The sequence below is a fragment of the Corvus kubaryi genome, unplaced genomic scaffold (assembly GCF_017639235.1).
Source record: "Corvus kubaryi isolate FWS band 111438036 unplaced genomic scaffold, C.kubaryi_AGA036_p1.0 138, whole genome shotgun sequence".
Classification (NCBI taxonomy): Eukaryota; Metazoa; Chordata; class Aves; order Passeriformes; family Corvidae; genus Corvus; species Corvus kubaryi.
Genome location: NW_024580672.1, coordinates 7,990,375 through 8,013,856, shown reverse-complemented (window position 1 = coordinate 8,013,856; position 23,482 = coordinate 7,990,375). Strand labels below are relative to the sequence as shown.

The 23,482-nt window shown below is 37.4% G+C and overlaps 1 protein-coding gene across 3 annotated transcripts in view; it reads left to right on the top strand.

The window, feature by feature from the left end:
* PLCE1 (phospholipase C epsilon 1) overlaps nt 1-23,482 on the top strand; it is a 141,616-nt gene that overhangs the window by 105,943 nt on the left and 12,191 nt on the right. For 2 of the 3 annotated variants that reach the window (XM_042018973.1, XM_042018972.1), the window contains 19 exons: nt 325-991; nt 1,521-1,703; nt 2,555-2,672; nt 3,055-3,208; nt 6,397-6,519; nt 6,605-6,741; nt 7,651-7,889; nt 8,888-8,949; nt 9,112-9,277; nt 11,061-11,168; nt 11,584-11,700; nt 11,783-11,941; nt 12,951-13,074; nt 14,409-14,450; nt 15,202-15,326; nt 16,010-16,127; nt 20,373-20,504; nt 21,632-21,922; nt 22,641-22,804. In XM_042018973.1, the coding sequence (XP_041874907.1) occupies nt 325-991; nt 1,521-1,703; nt 2,555-2,672; nt 3,055-3,208; nt 6,397-6,519; nt 6,605-6,741; nt 7,651-7,889; nt 8,888-8,949; nt 9,112-9,277; nt 11,061-11,168; nt 11,584-11,700; nt 11,783-11,941; nt 12,951-13,074; nt 14,409-14,450; nt 15,202-15,326; nt 16,010-16,127; nt 20,373-20,504; nt 21,632-21,922; nt 22,641-22,804 (3,229 nt within the window). The remainder of the gene's footprint in view (nt 1-324; nt 992-1,520; nt 1,704-2,554; nt 2,673-3,054; nt 3,209-6,396; nt 6,520-6,604; nt 6,742-7,650; nt 7,890-8,887; nt 8,950-9,111; nt 9,278-11,060; nt 11,169-11,583; nt 11,701-11,782; nt 11,942-12,950; nt 13,075-14,408; nt 14,451-15,201; nt 15,327-16,009; nt 16,128-20,372; nt 20,505-21,631; nt 21,923-22,640; nt 22,805-23,482) is intronic. The other variant, XM_042018975.1, reaches the window with a different exon arrangement.

Here is a 23,482-nt window from a genome sequence, read left to right as displayed (position 1 = left end):
ATTTAAAAACTGGAATCACTTGGCTTTAAGAACCAATCAGACACCTCTTATTATTAATGCAAAGTTTGGAAACTTCTAGGAAAATATAATCATATTGTTTCAGGAGTTATAATTAATTCTAGCAGCATCTATTAATTAATGCAAAATTGCAATAACATTAATTGTAATACTTCAAAAACTACACAAGTTCCTGTAAGTCCCATTTATATAGTGATGATAGTAGTTCATTTATTTAAACTACAGCAGAAAAAATATTAATAAAACATAGCATAAATCAGCACATGTATTACTAAATATAACTCTCTCATCTTTGCTCATATGCAGATTTCTCATTGGAGATCTTTCAGGTTCTGAAAGTGACATATTTGAGCAGTTGAAAGAATGGGACACAAATTCAGTGGAAGAGCAGCAAAAGGCTTTCTGCCATGGGATAGAACTCATTCCCTGGTACGTGCTGTCCATCAGGGCTGACGTCCATCAGTTCATGCAACAAGGGGCGACCGTCATTCATTATGACCAGGAGACACATCTCTCAGCTCGTTGCTTTCTTCAGCTCCAGCCTGACAATAGTACTTTGACTTGGACAAAACCCACAACAGTTTGCCCTGCAAATGCCAAGGTAAAACTGAGTGTGCTGGGTAATACCGCTGAGCTTGGTAAATACCAGTTTCTTGGTAATACTGGACTGGTGGAAGGTTTTTTGGACTTGTTTTCAGCCAAGGCTGTATATATGGGACACTCGGGCATTGATATGCACACTGTGTGTGTTCAAAATAAACTTTGCAATATGTCCCTTGAAGAAAATGGTATAACACTACTTTATGGACTTCAGACTACTGATAATAAGTTGCTGCACTTTGTTGCTCCAAAATACACTGCCAGAATGCTGTATGATGGATTGCTGGAATTGACTAAAGCTGTAAGAAAAATGAGGAGATTCCCTGATCAAAGACTACAGTGGCTACGGAAACAGTATGTCAGCCTTTACCAGGTAAAACATGCTGTGATTCTCTATAAAAAAGTTCAAAGATATCAACAACTTAATGTAATGCAACTAGTTTCTATCATAAGTAAGATTAGATTAATAAATCTCCAACTTTGTAACATGGCTTAAGCAGTAAGATCTGATTCTCCACACAAGGTTATGTCAAACCTTGTAAGTTTTCAATACACTGAGGTTAAATTTTTTTTTCTTATGAAGCTCTTCATATGTTTGGAGTTTTAGCCTGATCTCATCTTCACTTTTAAGCTTTTCCAATTACAGTAAACAACGTAAGTATTTTATTAAAGAAAAAAGCAATGACAGTACTTGAAAAGGGCACCAAAATACTGAGTGATAATAGTTAGGGCCAAAAACATCTCCAAAGCAGCAAACAAAATAGCCCTGGGGAATTCACTCAATAATCAAAAATTGCCTCCTCTTGATGTTTCTTTCATTGGTTCCTCAGAGTAGTCTATATTATTGCTTAAAAAAGGTGTCCTTATTCTCCTTGTTTTGTTAACGCTGAGAATCTTTGTAGGAGGATGGAAGATTTGAAGGCCCAACCTTGGCTCAGGCTGTTGAGCTGTTCGGAGGCAGACGATGGAGTGCAAGAAACACAGGCACGGGATCTCTCACCAAAAGCACCGAGAAGCCCAATGTACAGAGAAACAACACTCTGGGAATCAGCACAGCTAAGAAAAAGAAGAAAGTACTCATCAGGGTAGAATATTTTGTTATTCATGTGTTTTGTTTCCTTCTTTCAGTTACTGTGTAGCTGTGTTCTGAACCAGAGAAAAGAAGTTAGATGATAGTTTTAAAACTGTTTATTGTAGTTTCAAGTTTGGGGATTATGGTTTTCCGATAGTTTGTGTTTCTTTTCTCATGCTTGCAGCATTGTTAGGACATGTAGGTGCTGGGGCTAGCAGAAGGGGACAGAATCTTCTTGCAACCTTTAGGTGCTACCTCAGCATAAAGGTAAAAATATTGGTGGTAATAAAAATCTTAACATGCAAAGGGATGTCTGGAGGTTGGTGTAATTTTTTTTAATCCTTTTTGTTTTCATGTTTCGAAAAACACTACCACAGTTATTCCACCTCGGATTAGCACCCACTTTTATCTCATGTGGGTGACAGAAACATGACCTAGTCTGGAGTCTCCTCTCTTTTCCTAGAGAAAACTGCTTTAAACTTAGACAGGAGAGAAGAAAATGCAGGACTAGCACCTCTATGCTACCCACATTTTCTAGTGGGCAGGTAGAAAGATTCTCAGATGAAAAGGTCCATCCTCTTTAGGGCTCCAGTGCACCAGTAAAATAGTGTAAAACCAGCTGCAACATTTTAGAGAAGCACAATCATTGTCATCTTCTGTGTGATGTCAAACTGAGGTAACACCTAATGGTCCCATGCTTGACTATGTATCTGTTTAAGTTGTCTCTTTTCTACTGGTATTGGCCTTACAATACCTGTTTTGTAAGGAATAGGTGATTTATATCATGGCTTCATTACAGATTGTACAGATAAGAAATGGAAATAGGGGGTTTGGGATGTTTATTATGGTGCTCATTATTTCTAGGGTGAAAGTGGAGAGGCCACTGATGATGAAATGGCAACCCGAAAGGCAAAAAGCTGTAAGGAATATCGTAATAGAAGTGGTTCAGATCCTCAAGATATTGATGAACAAGAAGAACCAGGTAAATATATTGCTTCAGTACTTTAAAGTCCATCAGGGTTTTGCTGAAAGTCTTTTTATGCAGACATTTTTTGTAGTGTTAAACTTATAAACCTACTTTTTGCAGTTGAAACTCCAAATGCTGTGAACTTTGAAATTCATTTCTGCAGTTGTTCATGATTGTTCTTTAACTTAGTTTCAGTAGCTTTCCATTTCTATTCAGATAAAATGCATTTTTAAGTGTTGTTCAATATGTACTTTTTTGACTGTTTTGGGACAAATCTAGAATCCTGTTAGTGTCTTACTATATGTTTTAATGAAATATCCTATAGGTCTTCTGGACAAAAGCATTTTTATTGGGACAGATGTTGTAACTGCGATGAAAACTTTTGTTTTCTCCTTAGATCAAAATATTATTATTAACTCTTCTCCATCTAACAACCTGCCATCAAGAAGAGCTCACTCTCTGACAGCATCTGGATCTCCCAGTTTAGGAGCTACATCACCAGCAAGACCAGTCTCCTCTCCTGTAATATCATCAAGCAAAAGTCAGTCTAGGTAAGGACAGAATCAATGCTTTGATTTAAAAAGAAAAGAAGCTACTATTACTTACTTACCATCAAATGTGGGGTTTGTGCCAAACTGGCACAATTTGACAAAAACAGCTCCAGAAATGTCATTAGCCTTTTTGTAGACATCTAAAACACATTGTAGAACAGCACAAAACATTTAAGCTGAAATGCCATGAATCTGAGGATGGCTTTGTAGCAGGTCCCTGTGCAGCACGCTTCAGTTTATGTCTGTTACAGAAGCAGATTGGAATGCTGTTCCAAAACTACACAAATAAGGAGCTTAACTCTTTCTCCAGATCTTCTCCAAAACATAGTTCTAGGCACCTTCTGTATAGTAAAAATCAACAGAAATGTTATAGATGTGTGAACTGAAGTTCTGAGATTTCTCAGCATAAATAATTTCTACCTGGGGGAGTAATAACTTTTGCTGACATTCCTGGTGATGACTGCACTACTGTCTTGGGAATTGGAGGAACAGATTTGGAATCTTCCTCTTACAGGCCTCTTTTTCTTGAACATTCATCCTTTTTGTGTCACTTAGGGAGTGTTAAAGGTTATGCTGTTGCAATGTGTGCAGTAACAGTGCATTGTTTTATTAATGCTGTAAATACTAATGGTGATGGTTGTAGTAATTACAGTATTAACAATATAATGTAACAATGATAATATGTCAGGGATGTGGACAGTACTTCATGACATACAAGAGGACAGCCTCAACAGAGGCTTTCCAGTGCCTTTCAGAGAAGGAATGCTGAAATATCGTTATGAATATGAATCTTCAGGGTTCCAGGACAGCAACAGTAAACAGTGGAAGAGATTACTGCTGCTGGTAGAACATTATTTTTGAAGAGTTGTGTCTTGTGCAATGGTTTCTGTTGTGTATTTCTCGGGGATCATATGTATACTAAAAATAGTTGGATTTGGCAACAGGTATGAGTAGTAGAGCCACCTGTGAACATAAGTGGTTGGCTTAACACTGGTTTGTGAGGCTCTGTGTTCTTCTTGTTTTTCACTGTCATTCACAAACTTGGATTTGTCTTGGTAAGCAATTATTCTTTTATTTTTTTGCAAGGATGAGAACAGCTTTCTTTTACATTGAACTGAAGAAATACTGCTTTTCTATCTCTGGAAAATGCTTCCGTGTTTTGCAAATCTTCTTTTTGCTTTTATGCCAAAATAGTTGTTGTCTCTAAATGAGATTAAAAGGCTCAATGGAGAACTCGCATTCCCTGGGAAAGGACAGATAATGTTCCTTTAAATCCTCTCAGAACTGCATGGATCTCTTTGTAGCTAAACACTGTGGGCCTCCCCCAGTTATCACAGGTTTTCCCTGGAAAAGTTGTCTGGCACCTCCTCAGCATTGCTTCGCAGAGAAATCCCAAATTTGCTATGACCCTTCTTGCTAGAACTTGTTCAGGATGTAGCTTATGGCTGTTTCATATGTCCAGAAGAAGTCTTCCTCAGAACAGATTTACATGTTTTACCCATTATCGTGACCCAGTTTTCATGAGCCATTAATAAATTTGGAGCACTGGAGAGTTTTATTCTGAACACAGGTAGCTTGCACCTGCTTCTGTCATTCCTTCAAAGCAGATGGGCATCTGACAAATTTCCACGTTCCTTGGAAATCTAGTGCCACTTGTAAGGTGGAGGAAGCAGGAGAATGGTTGATAAGGCCACTGGAACACAGAGCACAGGACATGGAAAACTAGAGATGGGGGCTTTTTTGGGAAGAGTGAATAAACCTCCTCTCTCATTAACTATTTACAGGTGTAATCCAGACTGCTACTAGTTGCAGTTTTGGTTGTTGGTGATGATGGGGTTTTCTTGGGGGTTTGGGGCTTCTTTTTTGAAAACTTTTTGTTTGTATTATTTCCCACTACTCTGGAAGATAATCTTATTGATCAGATAGGATGAAATGCTGAGCATTTTCTTCTGCTCTTGGTCTCCCATTTGGTACTCTGCAGTTCCAGTCTGTTTTCTGGAGTCTAGAGACTTTCCTCATCATGGTTTATTTTTCCTCTCTGATAAAAATGCTAGGAATTATTTTAGCTAAAAAAAGTTATATGCAGTATGTCTCAGTACTTGCCATAGTGATGTCAAACAAATCGAACATTATCAACTAAAATAGATGGTATTTTTTAATACTTTTAAATCACATTGTGTTTCCAATTGCATGCATCCATCTCATGCCAGGAGTAAACTCAGGAATCTGGTCCAGCATATTTATGTAAGAAGTCACCTGATTGCAGGCAAGTCTTTAGGAACACTGCACAACAAGCTGGTCCTGTTTTGCCATCACAGCTGTTGGAACTATTTGTATTGAACCTGATGGCAAAATTAATAGATTAATGGATCTGTATATTTGAACATTACAGAGCAATAAAATCTGACACATGGTCTGATATTTTGAAGGAAATACTGTCACTTCTGCAGTTAGTTATGGTTTAAACTAGATAGTTCTTGATATTTGTGTTGTTTGCTTAGTTCCTGCCCTTTTCAGGATGCTGGTGCTGGCAGATCCCATTCCTGTAATGTGTGTTCATTGGTGTTTAGGCCCAGGAAGGGGCTCAAGAGCTCAGCCCCTCATTGCAAGTTACTACATGTTGTTCACTAAGGACTTGTTCATACTGCTCAAGTCAGGGTCTAACTGTATTTACCAGTGTAAATCCTCTAGTAGCCTAAAGATTTTGGGTTGTGACTTTTGGAAATGTGCTGGTTCTACTTCAAAAGCCTTTTTCAGCTACACAACTTAGATTAATGATTGCAGTTACTGAACAATCTATTTTATTATTTCATCTTCAATGAACCTTATACGCAGCCTGCATTTCAAGAATACTGGCATTGTTTTCTTTAAAGGGAAAATAAGTGCTTTCATTTGTGCTATGTGCATCAGGCCTTTTTCCACATGAAAGTTTTAAATTGCATGATATGCATTATTCATTCTGGTAAAGTTTTCAGTTGTCTTGAAGGAAAAAAATAGCTCCTATAAAGCAAGAAGGTAAAAACCATCATAATGCATCTTATGAGATAGTGCTTAATTTGCTCCTTCCAGATTTTGTTAACAAATGCATTAAGGAGAACACAAATAAACTGTTAATACAGTAATGCATAATATTTCAATTAAGTAGAGGTTTAATATAACCAAACTACAGCAGTCTTTTTTGGATTTAGCACCTGGAGCAGCAGTAGCTGGCATGGCCGCGTCAAAGGAGGAATGAAGGGATTTCAGAACTTCATGGTGTCTGATAGTAACATGACTTTTGTGGAATTTGTAGAGCTCTTCAAATCTTTCAGGTAAAAGATTTTTTTTTTCTATGCTAATTTCATTCATCCAAGTTTATAAAAGAGCAAAAATTGAACTTCTCTGCTCTTTTTGCAGTGTCCGTAGCCGCAAGGATCTGAAGGACCTTTTTGATGTTTATGCTGTGCCTTGCAACCGGTCTGGCTTAGAGCCTACTCCACTTTATACTAATTTGAAGATTGATGAAAATAGCAGTGGATTCCAGCCTGATTTAGGTTTGTTAAAGAGAAAAATGCAGCTGTTAGACTGCTGAGCAACCTCAGTTATTGGCCTTAAAAAAAGGCATCTCAGTCAGTCTCATTATCAGTTATAAGTTTAAGTCAGGGGCTGCTGCCATGCCTCCACTAATACCTAGTTAGCAGGGTTTAAGACAAAAATGAAGTGAAGGAAAAGTATTCCAGCTTTCCACTAGCCAGATATATTTGTAACTGGTAATAGCAGAAGAATAAAGCTTGTTGCTGAATGGCTGAGCCCAGGGATCTGTAGGATCAGGGATCAGGTTGCAGGAGCCCTGGAAGGGCTAAAACACTGTGCAAATATAGGGAGGAGAAATGAGGAGGCTGTACCCTGTGTCCCATTTGGCTGTTTTTTCTTATCTAGTTTCCTAGTGGATCTGCTTTATGTGGGATAAGGGGGAAGGAAGCCTCTGTCCCCTTTTACATTTCTCAGTCACCATAATCTAAGTCTGGGACTTTGGCCACATGTAAAGAAAACAGTCTTTCTGCCAAGCAGCTTGTGGGGAGGGTGTAGAGCAATTGGCACAGGAGACTGGAAGAAGATAAAAGGTGATTGAACAGGAAGGGTATGGGGTTGCACACAGTGAAGGAAAGGCTTTGAGGCTGTACATGGTGGTGAGAGGGAGCAGGAGAGTCCTGGGCGTGTGAGAGGCTGTGGATCCATGTTAAAGGTTCCAGGACACCTGTAGTCCACTCACATGCATGCTTAATGTTCTCTCTTCTATTAGTGGATAGAAACAAGATGGTTTTGTTCTGATCGACTGTGTCAGTGCTAAAACACTCAGTGAAATACTTGTGTGTATTGTACACTACATTATATTCTATATGGGATATATAATACACATAATTATTTAGCTTGTATTTTTATTTCCTCATTTTTCTTTTAAGATTTGTTGACTAGAAATGTTTCAGACCTTGGTTTGTTCATTAAGAGCCGGCAGCAGCTATCAGACAACCAGAGGCAAATATCTGATGCTATTGCTGCTGCCAGCATCGTAACCAATGGTACTGGAGTTGAAAGCACATCGCTGGGAGTATTTGGAGTAGGAATCCAGCAGCTGAATGACTTCCTAGTGAATTGTCAAGGAGAACACTGCACCTATGATGAAATCCTCAGTATTATCCAGGTCTGCAATACAAATATCTTTCCTTTCTACTAGAATTTGTGGTACTTCCATTTTGCCCATTAACATTGTATGCTGTTCAGAATAGCATCTGTGTGGGTATCTCCTTTCACAATGATATTGTCTCTGCAGTTTACTTGAATTTAAAATTTAATACTATCTTTATTTTGGGCTAGAAAATTGTATGGATGTCCATAAATATATCCATTTTAAAAAAACACAAATAAATAGTTCTATTAGCTATGTGTACTTTAGCAGGGAAGGGATGTCACTAGCTAGGAAAAGTGTTTGTGACAGTTCATTTATTTCTCCTTGTCTGTGACCACATTTGATTGAGCATAACCCTGCTTTGGAACTTTAAAAAGCACCATTTACACGTATTTTTATTTTATGTAAAAAAAAATTTCCAGAGGAAACATGGACATTTTATTCCCTTGTGTACAATGGCTGATGATTTTAGAAAATGTGTAGAAAAATTTTTATTCCTCGAAACATGCATGATTAATGTACTTCAAAACTAAGCACCCATTTAGCAGTTAACAAAGGCTAAAAACTATATATAACTATCAACATGTAAGACAGAATTGCAAAGTTTGAAAGAAATTCTAAAGAAACTTCAAGTTGGAATACCACAAATCTTGTTAACTTGAGATGGTGGTATGTTGTATTTAAGCATAATAGATGGGAGTAGGACACCTGATCACAAATCTTTCTTAATTTCAACTTAATTGCCATCTCAGCTTTGAACAGGAGGTTGGATTACACAATCTCCCAACATCCTTTTCAACCTAAATGATTCTTTGATTTATGATTATGACTTTAGTATGTTTGTTTAGTGATTTGTAAAACACAATTTGCAGGCACCTGATTATTTTATCCACAAAACATGGTTTTACATACTAACTGTTCAGTGCTATGAGCAGACTACATATAAAAACATGACATAGACGTATTTCTAAGAATTGTTATTATATATCTCTTTAATTCCTTCCTCCTTATAGAAATTTGAGCCTAGTGTGAACATGTGCCAGCAGGGGCTGCTATCTTTTGAAGGATTTGCAAGGTAATTACTTATGCACTAATTTATATATACACGTGTGTATATATATATATGTGTGTGTATATATATATATGTTAAAAGATGATACAAGTGTATTGATGTTTCTAGGAGAGTCAGAAAATGCTCAGCACAGCATAAAATTTCCTCACATCTTCTCACTTCTAGATTTTTGATGGATAAAGACAACTTTGCCTCCAAAAATGATGAATCACAGGAGAATGCTGAGGACTTGCACTTTCCTCTCTCATATTACTACATAGAATCCTCACACAATACTTACCTTACTGGCCATCAGCTTAAAGGGGAGTCCTCAGTGGAGCTCTACAGCCAGGTATGCAGGATTGGATTGTTCTGTAGCTTTCAACATGAACTTGTTTGTTTTACTGGTAAGTTTCAGGAACATGACCCTTTTGCTTTGAAAATCTAAATGTCCTAAACCCCTGCTTGCAAAACTTTGGAAAACATGATGTGTGGGAAAGCTGCCTGTAAGAACAGTTGTGCTCAAATGCCTTTTCTAAGGAAAAAAAATGGGTTTAGTTTGAGATTCATAGCATTTAGACACCAGTCGGTCTGACCCAACCTACTAAAATTAGACTTTCCCACAGGAAAGACTGATCTAATATTTTAGTTCATTCAGATGTCAAAAACACTACTGAAATACTGTACATTGCACTGCAAAGACAAATTTCAAATAGAACTTCTACAAAGGTTACTTCTAGGAATATTATACAGATTTTAGACTTTATGCCTGATTGGTGGTGAACAGGCGAGGAACAAGTTCTCCCTTGGGCTTTCAGTTCTGTGTTTGTTTGTATATATATATTTGTATGTCTGTGAGTTTGCAAAATGCTGGAGAAAGCATCAAACTTCCTATCAGTAGTGTTTTCATTATGCTGAGTTAATGACTCACCATTGAGAAAAGACTCATCTGGTGTCCCATGTGCTGTCTCACCTGTGGCTATAGACAGAGAGGTGAGGCTGTGTTAGGAAATCCTGAATAACATGAATGTACTGAGTAATGCAGTTGCAGAGGTTCCTGCAGTAGCACTGCATAGTGATCTTAGTATTGTGTTGGTAATAGATGGGAAGTGAGATAGAGATCAACTGCCTTCAAGGTCTGCATGATTAAGAAGAGCTTCTTCCTGTCCCTCAAGTGGCTGTTGCCTACTGAAGGGGCTCTTTGTTCTGGCTCCTTTAGTCTGGCTCTCACAGAAGTGGTGGAGTGCCAGCTATGGACACAACTGCCTGAAATCAAATTATTCAGGTTTTGAGTAGAAATAATTTTTTATTTGTTCATGAATGGTTTTGCTGCAAATGGGTTTGATTGTTGAGATCTTTCTATTCAGTAAAATATTAAATTGTAGTACAGATGACAGGCATGCTAAATACTGATAGCAATAATAAACTGGGCTACCACAAGATGGGTTATCTCTCCCTTCATCCTTCCTCTTTGCTTCCTTCATTGGTTTTTTTAGCAATGGCTTTCTAAATAAATAAATGAATAATTTAAAAATTGATGAATGAATTGATGGCTGTAAATTAGCTTAATATAATTAAGATGGCCTGGCACATTTCCATTTTAACTATCCTCACAGAAATTTTTTAGACATCATTTTCAGACTTTTATTTATAAAACTAACAATAACGAAAAAGCCCCCAACAAACAAACTGCACGTGCTTTCCCCCTAAGCTGTCATGGGAGCAACCTGGAATAAATTGCTATGTTGCTTTATAGCTGCTTTTGCAGGTAGAAATATGGAAATGTTTCTCTCTCTCAGGAAATTAAGCTGTACAATAAGAACCACCTTCTGCAAACAGATTCCATGTGTCCTCTAAGATACCATGAATTTGAAAGCTTTATGGTAATTTTTCCAAGAACATACGTGCTTTCTTAATTTTCCCATCGTTTTTCACTGGGAAATAAGGAATTCAGTTAGGGAATGCACTTATCTGGGCACTATACCTTCTGTGGGCTGTATACTTCACAGAAATTGCTCTTTCCAGCAATTTTGTTGAATCACTGGGCTTTCATTCATCTCTGCAATGTCTGTCTTCTACTTTGATGGTATGATGCTGTGTCTTATATGTGCTTACACTGCTCAATTGCATTGTAGGTCCTTTTACAAGGTTGCAGAAGTGTAGAATTAGACTGCTGGGATGGTGATGACGGGATGCCTATCATTTATCATGGGCACACTCTTACTACAAAGATCTCTTTTAAGGTATGCTGGTAATTGCACATAGAAACAAAAAAGTGAGAAGTTATTTTTTCTGTAACAAAGGGAAAAAGTAATTGCCTACTAGAAAAATACAGATTCTGATGGGCTAAATTCTAATAGAATATAAACTATAGATTATGTCAGACATTAAATTCTCAGCAGTAAATATTACGCTTTTCAAATTAGTTTTTGTAGCATATATAGGGTAATTTTCTGTCTTTTTGTTGTTACATAAGTAACAAAAGTGGGTATTGCCACTTGTGTTGTAACAAGATGTCAGCTTGCTTTGAAAGTACACTGTGGCCTCTCCCTTCTTCCAGAGGAAAGCAGATATCCAACCCCCCTCTCAGCTAACAGTAGCTGAACTGAGTGCTGCAGAATGATCCCACATTCTTTCAATGGCCTTTCTCTCTCGCAGGAGGTGGTTGAAGCCATTGATCGCAACGCGTTCATCACTTCCGACCTGCCAGTCATCATCTCCATAGAAAACCACTGCTCGCTGCCTCAGCAGCGCAAGATGGCCGAGATTTTCAAGGTAGGCCGTAAACTGCGGGAAGTTATTCCATGCTCATGCCTTGGGATTTTCCATAATACCTCACGTGTTCTTGATATTTCAGAATGTATTTGGAGATAAGTTGGTGACAAAGTTTTTATTTGAGAGCGACTTTTCCGATGATCCCATGCTTCCTTCCCCTGGCCAACTGCGAAGAAAAATCCTGCTTAAAAACAAGAAGCTGAAAGCCCATCAAACACCAGTGGATATATTGAAACAAAAGGTAAAGCCCTTCCTTAACAGCAATCAGTGAGACCCAACTCTTGTTAGAAATAGTTCCTTTGTGTTTGAAGTTTTTGCTAATCCCATATGTACAGCAGAATAATCTAATACACATTCATGCTTGGAAGACTCACAGTGGATTGCAGTGCTTTCAAATAAGTAGACAACACATACAGTAAATTATAGCTACAGCTTAACTAAATTTTAGTGTATATTAATTTTATAAAACTTCATAATGTTATGATTAACACCACATGCCCTACGTGACAAATAGAAATGAATCTTTTTCTGTGAGGCTATAACATTCGCTGTTCATGTTTATTTGAGAAGTAGTGATATGCATCGAGTATGTGTGTATAATTGTAGTAATTTTTGGTAGAGTTCTGCTTTGTTTCTTTTTTCATATTCAAACCAGGCAAATACTCAATTTCTTACTGACTTTTTGTGGGGGACTCTGCTACTCAAATAGTGCTTATTCCCATGTGAGAATTTTTTTGATTTCTAAAAATTAGGGCTTCATCTCTAGTAGCCTCAATCTAATAATGTCTATGGTTAGTCAGCAGTTAGATGGAATCCTTGAAAACTAACAGCCATTACCCAAAATGTAAGCACAATTGCATTAGACTTAAATTCTTGTTATCAGAGGAGTAAATCACACTGATCATACCAGTATATGGATATTCTCCATCTTCTGAAAAAGTATTTAACTGTTTCTGAAACAGCATACCTCAGACTAGAAAAAGGCAGTCTTTAATGATGTGCAACGTGGCCATTTTCCCATAATTAATTAGGTTTCATGTCTTATTAAGTCTTTTTCTTGCAATACAAGTTCTCTTTATATTCAAACCCTTAAAGGGATATTTTATCTCCATCTTAACAATCTTATTTATTTCTCACTTAATCTATTCATTGCTTTCATATAAACAAAATAAGATGCAAAGAGTGATGAAAATTCTTTTTCTTTTTAAAAGTACTTAGCAATAATGTAGTAAGTGCTTCTGTTGTTGTAGGCTCACCAGCTGGCACATATGCAAGCACAGGCTAGCAATGGTGCTAGCAACCCCACACCTACCAATGAAGAGGAAGAAGATGAAGAGGATGAATATGACTATGACTATGAATCTCTCTCTGATGGTAACTATAGTTATTTTTTTGGGGTTTTTTTCATTACAGTGCTTTTTTTAGAACTGTAGTAATAAGATTTGTGAATATTCTAGTTCAGGAATGAGCTAGGTACACAGTGTCCTTGCATGAGTCTGAAAAGGCTGGAATTCTTCAGCTGGTAGAGAAGAGGACTGAGGGGTGAATTGGAAGCAGGTTTACTGAGTCATTGAGTGGTGGATTAAGGGAAGCAGAGAATGCTACTCGTTAGATCTAGGAGGTGCTCAGTAAAACAAGTGGAAGATCAGTCTAAAACAAGTAAAATGTTTGTGCAGCTCATAGTAAACTTTTGGAATTTGCTGCCGTGGGAAATCGCAGAGCCAAATGGCATTAGCATATAAAAAAAAAGGATTGGACAAATTCATGGGCAGATTTATAAGCAAATGTTACCAGTAGCAGTATTTGGTCCAACATCCCTGTTATTCAGCAGCTGTGATTGTTGGGATGGTACTAGGGAAGTGGACCATGATTAGTGGCTGGTTGCTCTGTTGCCACTGCCAGAAAGAGAATACTAGGCTAGATGGACAACTGGCACAGCTGGGGATGGTCTCCTGAGTGATCAGTGAAGTACTTCACTCACTGCACCTTAAGTCTAGTGGGGACCTGTTCTAGGTACCGTGTTCAGAGAAGATGTAAGGCTTGAGCATGTCCTGCAGCACAGGACTTCTTTCCAGATGGTCTCTTACTTACATTACTTTCTTCTGTGTTTAGGGATTTAAAAAATAGTCATAAAATTAATGAATGCATTTCAGGACTTGACACTGCTTGTGGAATAGCAGTGTTATTTATGAGTTTGATGTCAATGCTGCCTTCAGTTGCATTTTGCCTGAAAGTTGGCGTAACTGGCTACTTGAGCATACTCTTCGTGATGAACAGAGTAGAGATAGTGTAGATAGTAAATTGCTGTGAAAACTTAGATCTTTGCTAACAGACTTGCCAAGAAAATATTGCAAACTTAATTGCAGTAAGTGACTTTTGAGCACTGTTCTAGTTAAGAGAAGGTTTGAGAAATCTGAAACTAGCAAGAAACATTCACACCTCCAGTATACAAAGGAATCTGCAGAATGGTTTACTACTTTATTACAATGATTATTCTTTGGAGTCTTTAATTGTGTTAATATTTTGTTAAAACTAATCTAAATAATGGTCTGTAAACTTTCTAAAACAGATTCAGGTTTTTTTTTTTTACCGATACTTTTTTTTGCGTAAGACTAATAGTTTTACAGCTGACACTTATTTTTCATTTCTCTGGCTCTAAATCTTAATCCCCTGTACTCTTATTCCCTCTCTGACTCGTTTCCCTGTAGCTGATGTCCTTAATGCTTCTCCTGCTCCTAACAGCCAGGAAGGTAAAAGCCATTTGGTTGAGCATTTTAACTGCATGAAATGAGCACTGCATCTTCAGCCTGTTCAATGTGACAGTGTGAATATATAGTTTTTACTTCATATTATAAATGCAAGTAGATATTCTTATATGGCATTGTTAACTGTTCAGGAACTGTTAGAAACCTGCATGTGTGACACTTGTTATGCATAAAAAGAATATGGTCAAAGCATCAGGAATATCAGGAATGAATTGAACCATTCCTTTTGTGACAACTGCAGTATTTTGGTCCAGAAAGACCACATCATTATTAGGCATACTATTCTCTGAAAAATATGTAGCTTTGAAGAGGTATTTCTATAGATGTAAAAAATACTTGTGCATGGTGAAAGCAAGCAGAGGAAAGCCAAAACTTGCTGTACAAAATGTGTACATATTTGATGGGGTTAATTGTGATTGGACTTTGGCATTTTTTTGTCATTCAGGAGTATCAGTTGTTTTTAGATGGAAAACTTAAATCATTAGATGGTTTGGGTTTAAAGATCTGAGCACAAAAGGATGGGCTTTAAAGGAAGTGCAATGTCTCAACTAAATACAAGCATTAAATTTTTAAACAGAAGGTTACTACTCAAGGATGATGCTTTGACCAGCAAATGTATTATTTTACCATCTGGTTATTCATATAAGATTCACAGCACTGTCCACAAATACTGTTAATTCAAATTCAGTTTTCATTTGAAATTGTTTGGATTTATTAAAATCCCATTAATTTTTAGATAATATTCTTGAAGACCGACCTGAGAATAAATTATCAAGCGATAAACTGCAGTTTGAATATAATGAAGAGACTGCCAAACGACTAAAGAAGGCTGACTGTGTTACTTACAATAATAAAGGAAAGGTAGTTCTGCTTTTTCCCCCTTTCTTCTCAGCTATGCTTTGATAGATAACCAGGTTCCAAAGGATTTGGACAGTTCAGATAACTGAGATTTAGATGGCAAATGCACTTTAGAGAAGAGAAATAATAGAAAGCATGGAAGGACAGCAGAGAAAATAGCTTAAATAGAATAGATGCTCACCATACTGTTCAAGAAAAGTCCTCAGAATTTATTGTATATATAGGCTGCTTGGCTGAAAATTAGATCCAGAAGCTTATTTAGATATTTCATTCCATTGATATTGATGGAACTGAAGATTTCATCTGAATATTCCGCATCTTTGTGTTTCAAAATAAGTTTAAAATACCACACTAAAATATCAGATAACCACAACACCTCTTATTAAATCATCTGAAAGAGGAACCAGTGTATTGCTGTTTAGTATATTGTAGATTCTTCTCAACATGGATGTGTTTTGTCTAAATGTTTGTAGGACTCACTCTGAATAAGGCCTTTACACACTACCGCAGAATCAGTAACAGGTATTTATGCAGAAATCTGCACGTGGGAGGGAGATTTGTTAGGTGAGAACAGAAACCATTGAGGAAAAAAGAGAGAAAATATTTCAAAGACATAAGTAAGATATGCGAGAGTTCTTCCACATTCAGTAATACGATTATTAAATGTTCTTGGTGTTGTCACTCAGGTTTATGACATGGAGCTGGGTGAAGAATTCTATCTTCCTCAAAATAAGAAGGAAAGCAGACAAATAGCTCCAGAGCTATCAGATCTTGTCATTTACTGTCAAGCTGTAAAGTTCCCGGGTAAGTACACTGCCCTGTTTTATTGCTTTAAGCTTTCTAATTCCTGGAGACATTATGTTTATGTTTTGAATTAGTTTGAAGTAGTCGAGGAGGTTCGTTCTTCATGATTTGGTAGTCTTCCTAGTAACAGCTCCTGGCTGAGAAGTAGTGTTCATAAATTATGTGAATACATACTGTTTGTCATATTAAAATGTTTACAAAAGTGAAATTTGCCAGTCTTCACAACTTAGACAACTGCTTCACTGCCAAATGCCAGATGACAGAAAGCTTTATCTTAAGAGCTCCGAGTTTCCATGTAAGGACCTACTGAATTAAGAAGGAAAATACTCTTAAGACCTTGAAGGAGGAGTGTGTCACATTCCTTTAAGTGACCTCGGCTTAGTGTGTTTCACCTTTGCCTGCAGCTGCATCTTCTGTTCTTTCCCAAGTGGACAGGAGAGGAGCCATTTGCAGGGGTAAAGCAACTTTTCCTGGGGTGAGAGAGGGCAGCTGCTTGCACACTCTCACACAGTCTTCATGGAAGCAGTTATGGAAATAGGAGAATCTTCTTCTGTACAGTAGGAAGAATAATGTTTGCAGAGAAAAGGAGAGGGAGTGACTGAAGAGATCACTGATAGTTACTTGTTCAGTACTGAAATGTGAGGCTGGGTATATTTTGGCTCATACTGTGTACATAAATACTTTTAAATTGAGAATTTATTGTTTATTGATGTGTTTAATGTTTAAATGAAAAATCTGCTTTTTAGTGGAATGGTTTTCTGTGGAAAAGTGAGCAATTCTGCCAAAACATGATCTTATACAAATAGAACTATAATCAGATTAGAGAAGCTAACCAAACATAAAATAGTGTCAAATAGGCAAGATAAACATGCTGGAAAATGGACAGACATTCTTTTCTAATCTTTTATAACTTTAAGAATTGTAGGTGTCACTTGTAAAAATAATGACTTCTAAAAATTCAAATCTGATACTCTTTTTAATGAAATCTGCAATGAGATATCTTTCAAGTAAAATATTTTCTTTTAAAGAAAGATATTCAAGATTAAATGGGGATAGTTAGGGTTGTTCCAAGCATTTTGACACACAGAAAAATTCTGATATTCTAAGAAAACTTCGAAATATTTAATTTTTAATGTAATACTGGTTATAAAAGAAATACCTGCTTCCTTCTCAAATTTCTTCCTCTTGCTTTAAAGAGATCATGAATAGAACAATTAAGAAAATTATCTACTTTCGCAGGTAAACACATGAAACTGTAGAAATTACTTTTCCAACAAACTTTGTCTCCTTTGAGACAAATACTGCCTCCTCTGAGGTAACGTAGACTTCCATGGCCACTGTGCCACTGATTGGATTCCTCTGCTCAGCTGGAGGGCACAGACATGGTGCAGTGCCCTGCCCCAGTACTGTCCATTAAATGAGGGGAGCAAAGCTGGTAGATCCATGACTATGTAGCCCTACTGCCTGTGCAGTAAAAATCCAAGAGTTTTGGAAATAGAGAGGGCAGAATTCATGTCAGTGTCTGATCAATGGTGTAAATACTTTATTTCTCCATATGTCTTCACGTATTTTTGTTCTGTGTTTACCCTTGCCTACATCCCTGAATGCTAATCACTGATTTGTGACTATAAAAAAGGACAAGGACCATTATGTTCACTTTCCCTAACCTACTGGGTAACACAGACTTCCCTAAGTGTTCCCTGGTCAAAACAGAATTTTTCATGTGGAGAAAATAGCATTTCTTGTTTATAAAACCTCTGGTAACAAGGAACCCAGCATAGCTCATGTTGTTTCTGTGCTTTTTGACCTTACAGTCCTTGCTTAACTTGAATTTCAGTGTGTTAGATGTCACTGCACCCTTATTTGAGAGGCTGAATGTCTGTTCTCTGGGTTCACCCAAGCTGAGGGCAGTGGAGCAGCCCTGAGCACTGCTACTGGCACTTGGCTCGTCGCCTTGGAGCTGAGATTCTTACACAATGACTAGAGAAACTGAGTACATAAAAGCAGGATTTGCACAACCAAGTGGAGGGAGCAAGGAGTCACCTGAGCTCACCAGCATGAAATTTGGTCACCATCTCCATCATATCAGATTATCTGCCCCTTTATTAATTTCTTTTCAAGAAATTACAGTGAACATAGAAAGGGGAACCCTACATATAAAAGTGCTGTAAATTCTCTTTCAAGGTCTTCAAACCTGCAGACTTTCTCTTGGTCTGAAAGATGTGGTGAGAAAGTGGCAATTACAGTTTAACCTGTTAGTTAGTATGGTGAGAATGAGAAGGGCAGGGAAGTTTTCAGTCCTGTGGACTAAAAATCTAGAAGCAGTAAAGCAGTGTGCTTACATCTAACACGAGATGGGCACTAAACTCTGTAACTCAAAGAACATGGCACAGGGGTTGTAGGGAAACACAAAACATTTACTCTGTCACTGTGGTAGTACATTAGGATTTATGTACATTATGGTGGGATCTAAGCTGGTCCTACTTTGACCAGAGAGTTGAACCAGGTGACTCCTATATCCTTGTCAACGTCCATTATTTTGTGAATTTATGATTCTATGAATTGGTAAAGCTATATTCTAAAGTCAGGTTTAAATTGGAGTGAAAAATTGAGCTTGTCTCTGGGAAGAGATGTGTAACATGCAAAGCATGGGAAAGACTGAAAGGAAACTCCCAGATGCAGTGTACCCTGTGGCCATCATGCTGGCTTCAGTCAGCCCTGGGGCTTTGCACTGCACTCTCTGGTGATTTATGAGGTTAGTTTGTTTCCTCAGTGACTGTCTCCACAATAGCATTTTGAAACCTGGATCTTACTTGCCAAATCCATTTGATCAATTGAAAACTGGGTTTAAATAGTGCTGGAAGCAGATAGTGCATAACTCCTGATTCTTCTAGTTCAATTCATATCCCTTGATCTCAGTTTCTACCATCTTCTGTGGTTTATGTATATGCTTGGGCCCAAAGAGACAATAATCTCCAATGCTGAAAACATTTATGTATATTCTAAATGTTACTAACCCAAGCAGTTCCACTGAAACTGTGTGCGTAATTTTAGTAAGTACATGTACACATACCAGAAAGATTGAGAGCTGAAAATTTGCAGCTCAGTCAGAAAGAGGCCAATGTATCCTCTTTGTGATTTACATTTGTATTTGAAATATAAGTATTAAATCCAGAACTGTCTTTAGGCAGGTGTGAATTGATGTGAATTAATGAGGAACGTTTTAGGAGTCACAGTTAGGCATATACAGTGTATTTGCTTTGTTATATTCTATATCACAAATGCATCTTGGGTCTTTGAGAGCATCCCATACCTCACTGCTGTGGGTGTCAGAATAATTACTGTGCACTTTAATTTTGATCTGCTGTGTGCTCTCTCCAAGCCAACAGAAAGAAATTAACCTTAAGTGGGATTAAGTCTGTTTACTTCACCAGGATTCAGGTCATGATTTTAATGATTATGTTTCTAGAATGAACAAGTTTGAATAATAGCATGAGTTTTCCAGCTCCACTCCTAGTACATATTGGCCATTAAATATGTAATGGATTTTGCACACCTAACTGTATTTCCCTACACAGAAGATGACTCTGAAAACATTTTGAAGTTAAACTGTTTAACCAACAGCATTTGGGCATTCTATATTATATTATATTATATCATGTCATGTCATGTTATGTTATGTTATGTTATATGATATTATATTATGTTTTAAAATAATAATCTTACATTTATTTAATTATATAGATATAGTAATCTTGATGAATTCCATGATATTCACTACTGTACAGATTTATTGCTTCTGTAGAAAAGATTTTTATTTTTTTAAATTATTCCTAGGATGAATACATTGGGACTGTATTTTTTTAGTATCAATTTGGACAATTCAGTAATTTGACAGAAAGCCACCTTCCTCAAGCCAAAAAGTAAAATGGAGAAAAAATTATACCACAGAGAGAGAGCTGTATATTGTACTGCTTCATATGAGTTTCTATATACATGATAGAAATACATACATATATATATATTACATATAAAACCATACATAATATATACATATATAAAAGTGTGTATATATGTAAAGATATTAAAATTAAATTATGGAGAAAAATACACTATAGTATCCTTGTCCTGTGTACTATATAACAAGAGTATTCATGCCTTCAAAAATAATGTAAAATACGATGGAAAATGTCATGCCCTCTTGGTCATGTTTTTGGCTCATTTATTTTACATTTATGGGAACAGGCTTGTCAACTCTAAACCCATCTGGCTCTAACAGAGGAAAAGAAAGAAAAAGCAGGAAGTCCATTTTTGGCAACAATCCTGGCAGGCTGAGCCCTGGGGAGTCAGCTGCTCTTGCCAAAGCATCTGGAAAAGGTAAAGTTAGCATCTTCTTTCACCAGTCACATGGAATGACTCTGTAATGCAACACATGTACCGTACCAAGTTGTTAAAGATCAAATGCTTTGCAATGTGTAAGACGTTAAACTTTGGAATGGTTTCTCATTAGCACGGCAGCTATTACAGCACCACTATTACAACTGAAGTGTTGAGTGCAGAATACTAGCATTACTTGGTCAGAAATATGATGACCCTAATTCATAAACAGTTCAAAACTAATGTACATTTTAGGTGATGTATCTTGAAGTTCGTATTTTAAAAGATCTAAGTAAGTGTTTTCAAAGTACAAATGGAAGCCAGGACTGTTGGGCTGGTCCAGAAAAGAATTTTTATTGTCTGAAGTAGAACTTAGTGGCCTAAAATTCAGCCAAGTCCAAATGCGTAATTGTGCAAATTAGACTCTGCAGGTAATTCAGTTTGTGAACCTGGAAACTGTGCTTCTGCCTATGAACAGATGTAAAGAAATACAAAGAAAGTACAGAAAAGGTTCTGGAGCAGAAATAAGACCCAGATCCCCTGCCTTTGAAGTGGTTGCCATAAACAGATATTTTGAACTCATTTTCTGACTCAAAGAGGGTTGCATTTCTTACAGCCCAAGGGCACAACTGCATCAGACAGAAAAGATTTCCTTCTTGTGGCCAGTGTCCTAAAAGTGAAGAAGTCTGGTGCCTAATTGTAAGGCATATAAATATTTTGCTGCCTCTGTCCCCTAACTTTTGCAGTCTCTGTAAATTGCTTGTTTGGACAATTAGCAGATGGCTTTCAGTCTTGCCTCTCTTCCTCATGTAAAATATATAAATGAGAAGAAGGGAATTTTATTCTCTTATTTTATTCAGGCAAATGCTAATTAGGTATTTATTTATGAAAGTGGTTGTTAGCACATCTAATCATGGTATTACTTCAATATTTGAACGTTGTGTTTCCTCCCAGGGATTGTTCTTACTGTGTAAGGACTGTGACACTTGCCCTGAGTAGTGTCATTTTCCAGGATCACCTTTTTCTACCGGAACCAAAGCACACACACACACACCCACTAGAAAACATTGAATTTTTGGAGTCTCTGGACCTGCAGCTGTACCTTGAGGGCACTGTTTATTTTCCAGGTCCCTTTGATGCTATGCGGCAGACCTGGGAAGATCCTTGCTCTCCTTACAACTCTCCAGCTTCCCTCAGTGCCATTATCAGGACGCCCAAGTGCTATCACATCTCGTCCCTGAACGAGAACGCTGCCAAGCGGCTCTGCAGGCGCTATTCCCAGAAGCTGATCCAGCACACCACCTGCCAGCTCCTGAGGACCTACCCCGCTGCCACACGCATCGACTCCTCCAATCCCCACCCACTGATCTTCTGGCTCCACGGGGTACAGCTCGTGGCTCTTAACTACCAAACAGATGGTAAGGCTACACAAACTCAGGTTTTAATGTTCTAAATGTGCTAGGAGGCCTTAAGTAATGAATTTGTATTTTCCCTGTTTACTTTTCCTTGCTCTCCTGAGGGGATCTACCTGTATCTGTGCAACCCAGCACAAGCAGGTTCAGACCACAACAATCTGGTCCTTGAGAGCCTTGACTCCAGAGTCCAGGAGCTTTATGCCAATGCACCAGGTCCCCTGATAAACCAGAAGTGCCTGGACAGCAACACCTTCCATTTTTATTTTTATTCTGTTGCTGAAGGTTGTTTTTTTTTCCCCAATTTGAGTAACTATTATCCCTTTCTGATAATTTCAAGAATAAAAAGGTACTGAACTATTTTTAACTTGGAAGTGCCTGGATGCTGGTTTAATGTTGACCAAAACATTTTTGGACTATTGGCTATCCTATCTTGTGTTCCTTCACGTTTTCAGTGGGGGATCCATTAGGTCATCTACAGTGCTCTTTCATTCTGCAGTTCATTAAAGACAATGGAAAGGGAAAGAATGAACTGTTCTTAGAGTTTTGTGTAATTACTTGGATAGATTGGATACATAAATCACAGCTAATTCTGAAAACCAGGAACAGCACACAACTAAAATAATTTTTAGAAAGGTACTTCAAACAGGACGTTGTTTTCACTGTTACAGTTTTTCCATTGTATCATTGCTCTCTGTCAATTTTGGCTGCCTTACTTTCACAGACCTTCCTCTGCAACTCAATGCAGCAATGTTTGAGGCTAACGGTGGCTGTGGATATGTTTTGAAACCTCCAGTTCTGTGGGATAAAAACTGTTCAATGTACCAGCAGTTTTGTCCATTGGAAAGAGACCTTGATAATAAGGAGCCAGCTATATATTCTTTAACAGTAAGTACATGAAAAGGGAATTTCATACAGGCAAACAGAGAGACAATTTGCTACTACAGTCTTTAACCAGCATTACAGTCATCCTTCTAAATGAAAAGATTGAATCTTTAAATGTTGCTTCCAAAGGTCAGCCTAACTAACAGAAATTGGAGAGGGAAGGAACAAAGATTTGTCTTTATTTTATTGTGTTGGCTGATTTGTATCCGTAGTTACTTTCATGTTTCCTTCACAGTATTTGTTGAAACCTAGTTCTGAAAGCATTTTCCTTGGGACTACACAATTGTGTAAAATTACACGTGCCTTGATGTTTTACACATTTGTGAACACTTGAAAAGCTGCATAAAAAGCCATTATGGAAAGCTGTACTGAATCTTGAAAAAATATTTTTTGTAAGTTATATAATATATATAATTCATGGATTTGTGGCCAAAAACAAAGTATTCTCAGAAGCTAGTCCTTTCCAGGAAATGTGCCAGAAAAGTGAGATTCATAAGAATCAGAATTCTCCCAGCTGTGGTAATTGCACACTTAATTCTTGTGTTGTGTATGCCAAAGCAAGCCAGAACTCAGTGCCATCACCCCAGAGTAATGGAGAAGAAAATGTGATCCTTTTTACTACATTACTGGTACATTCTTTCTGGATTAATGTTCAGATGCCTTGAACAGTTACACTCACTA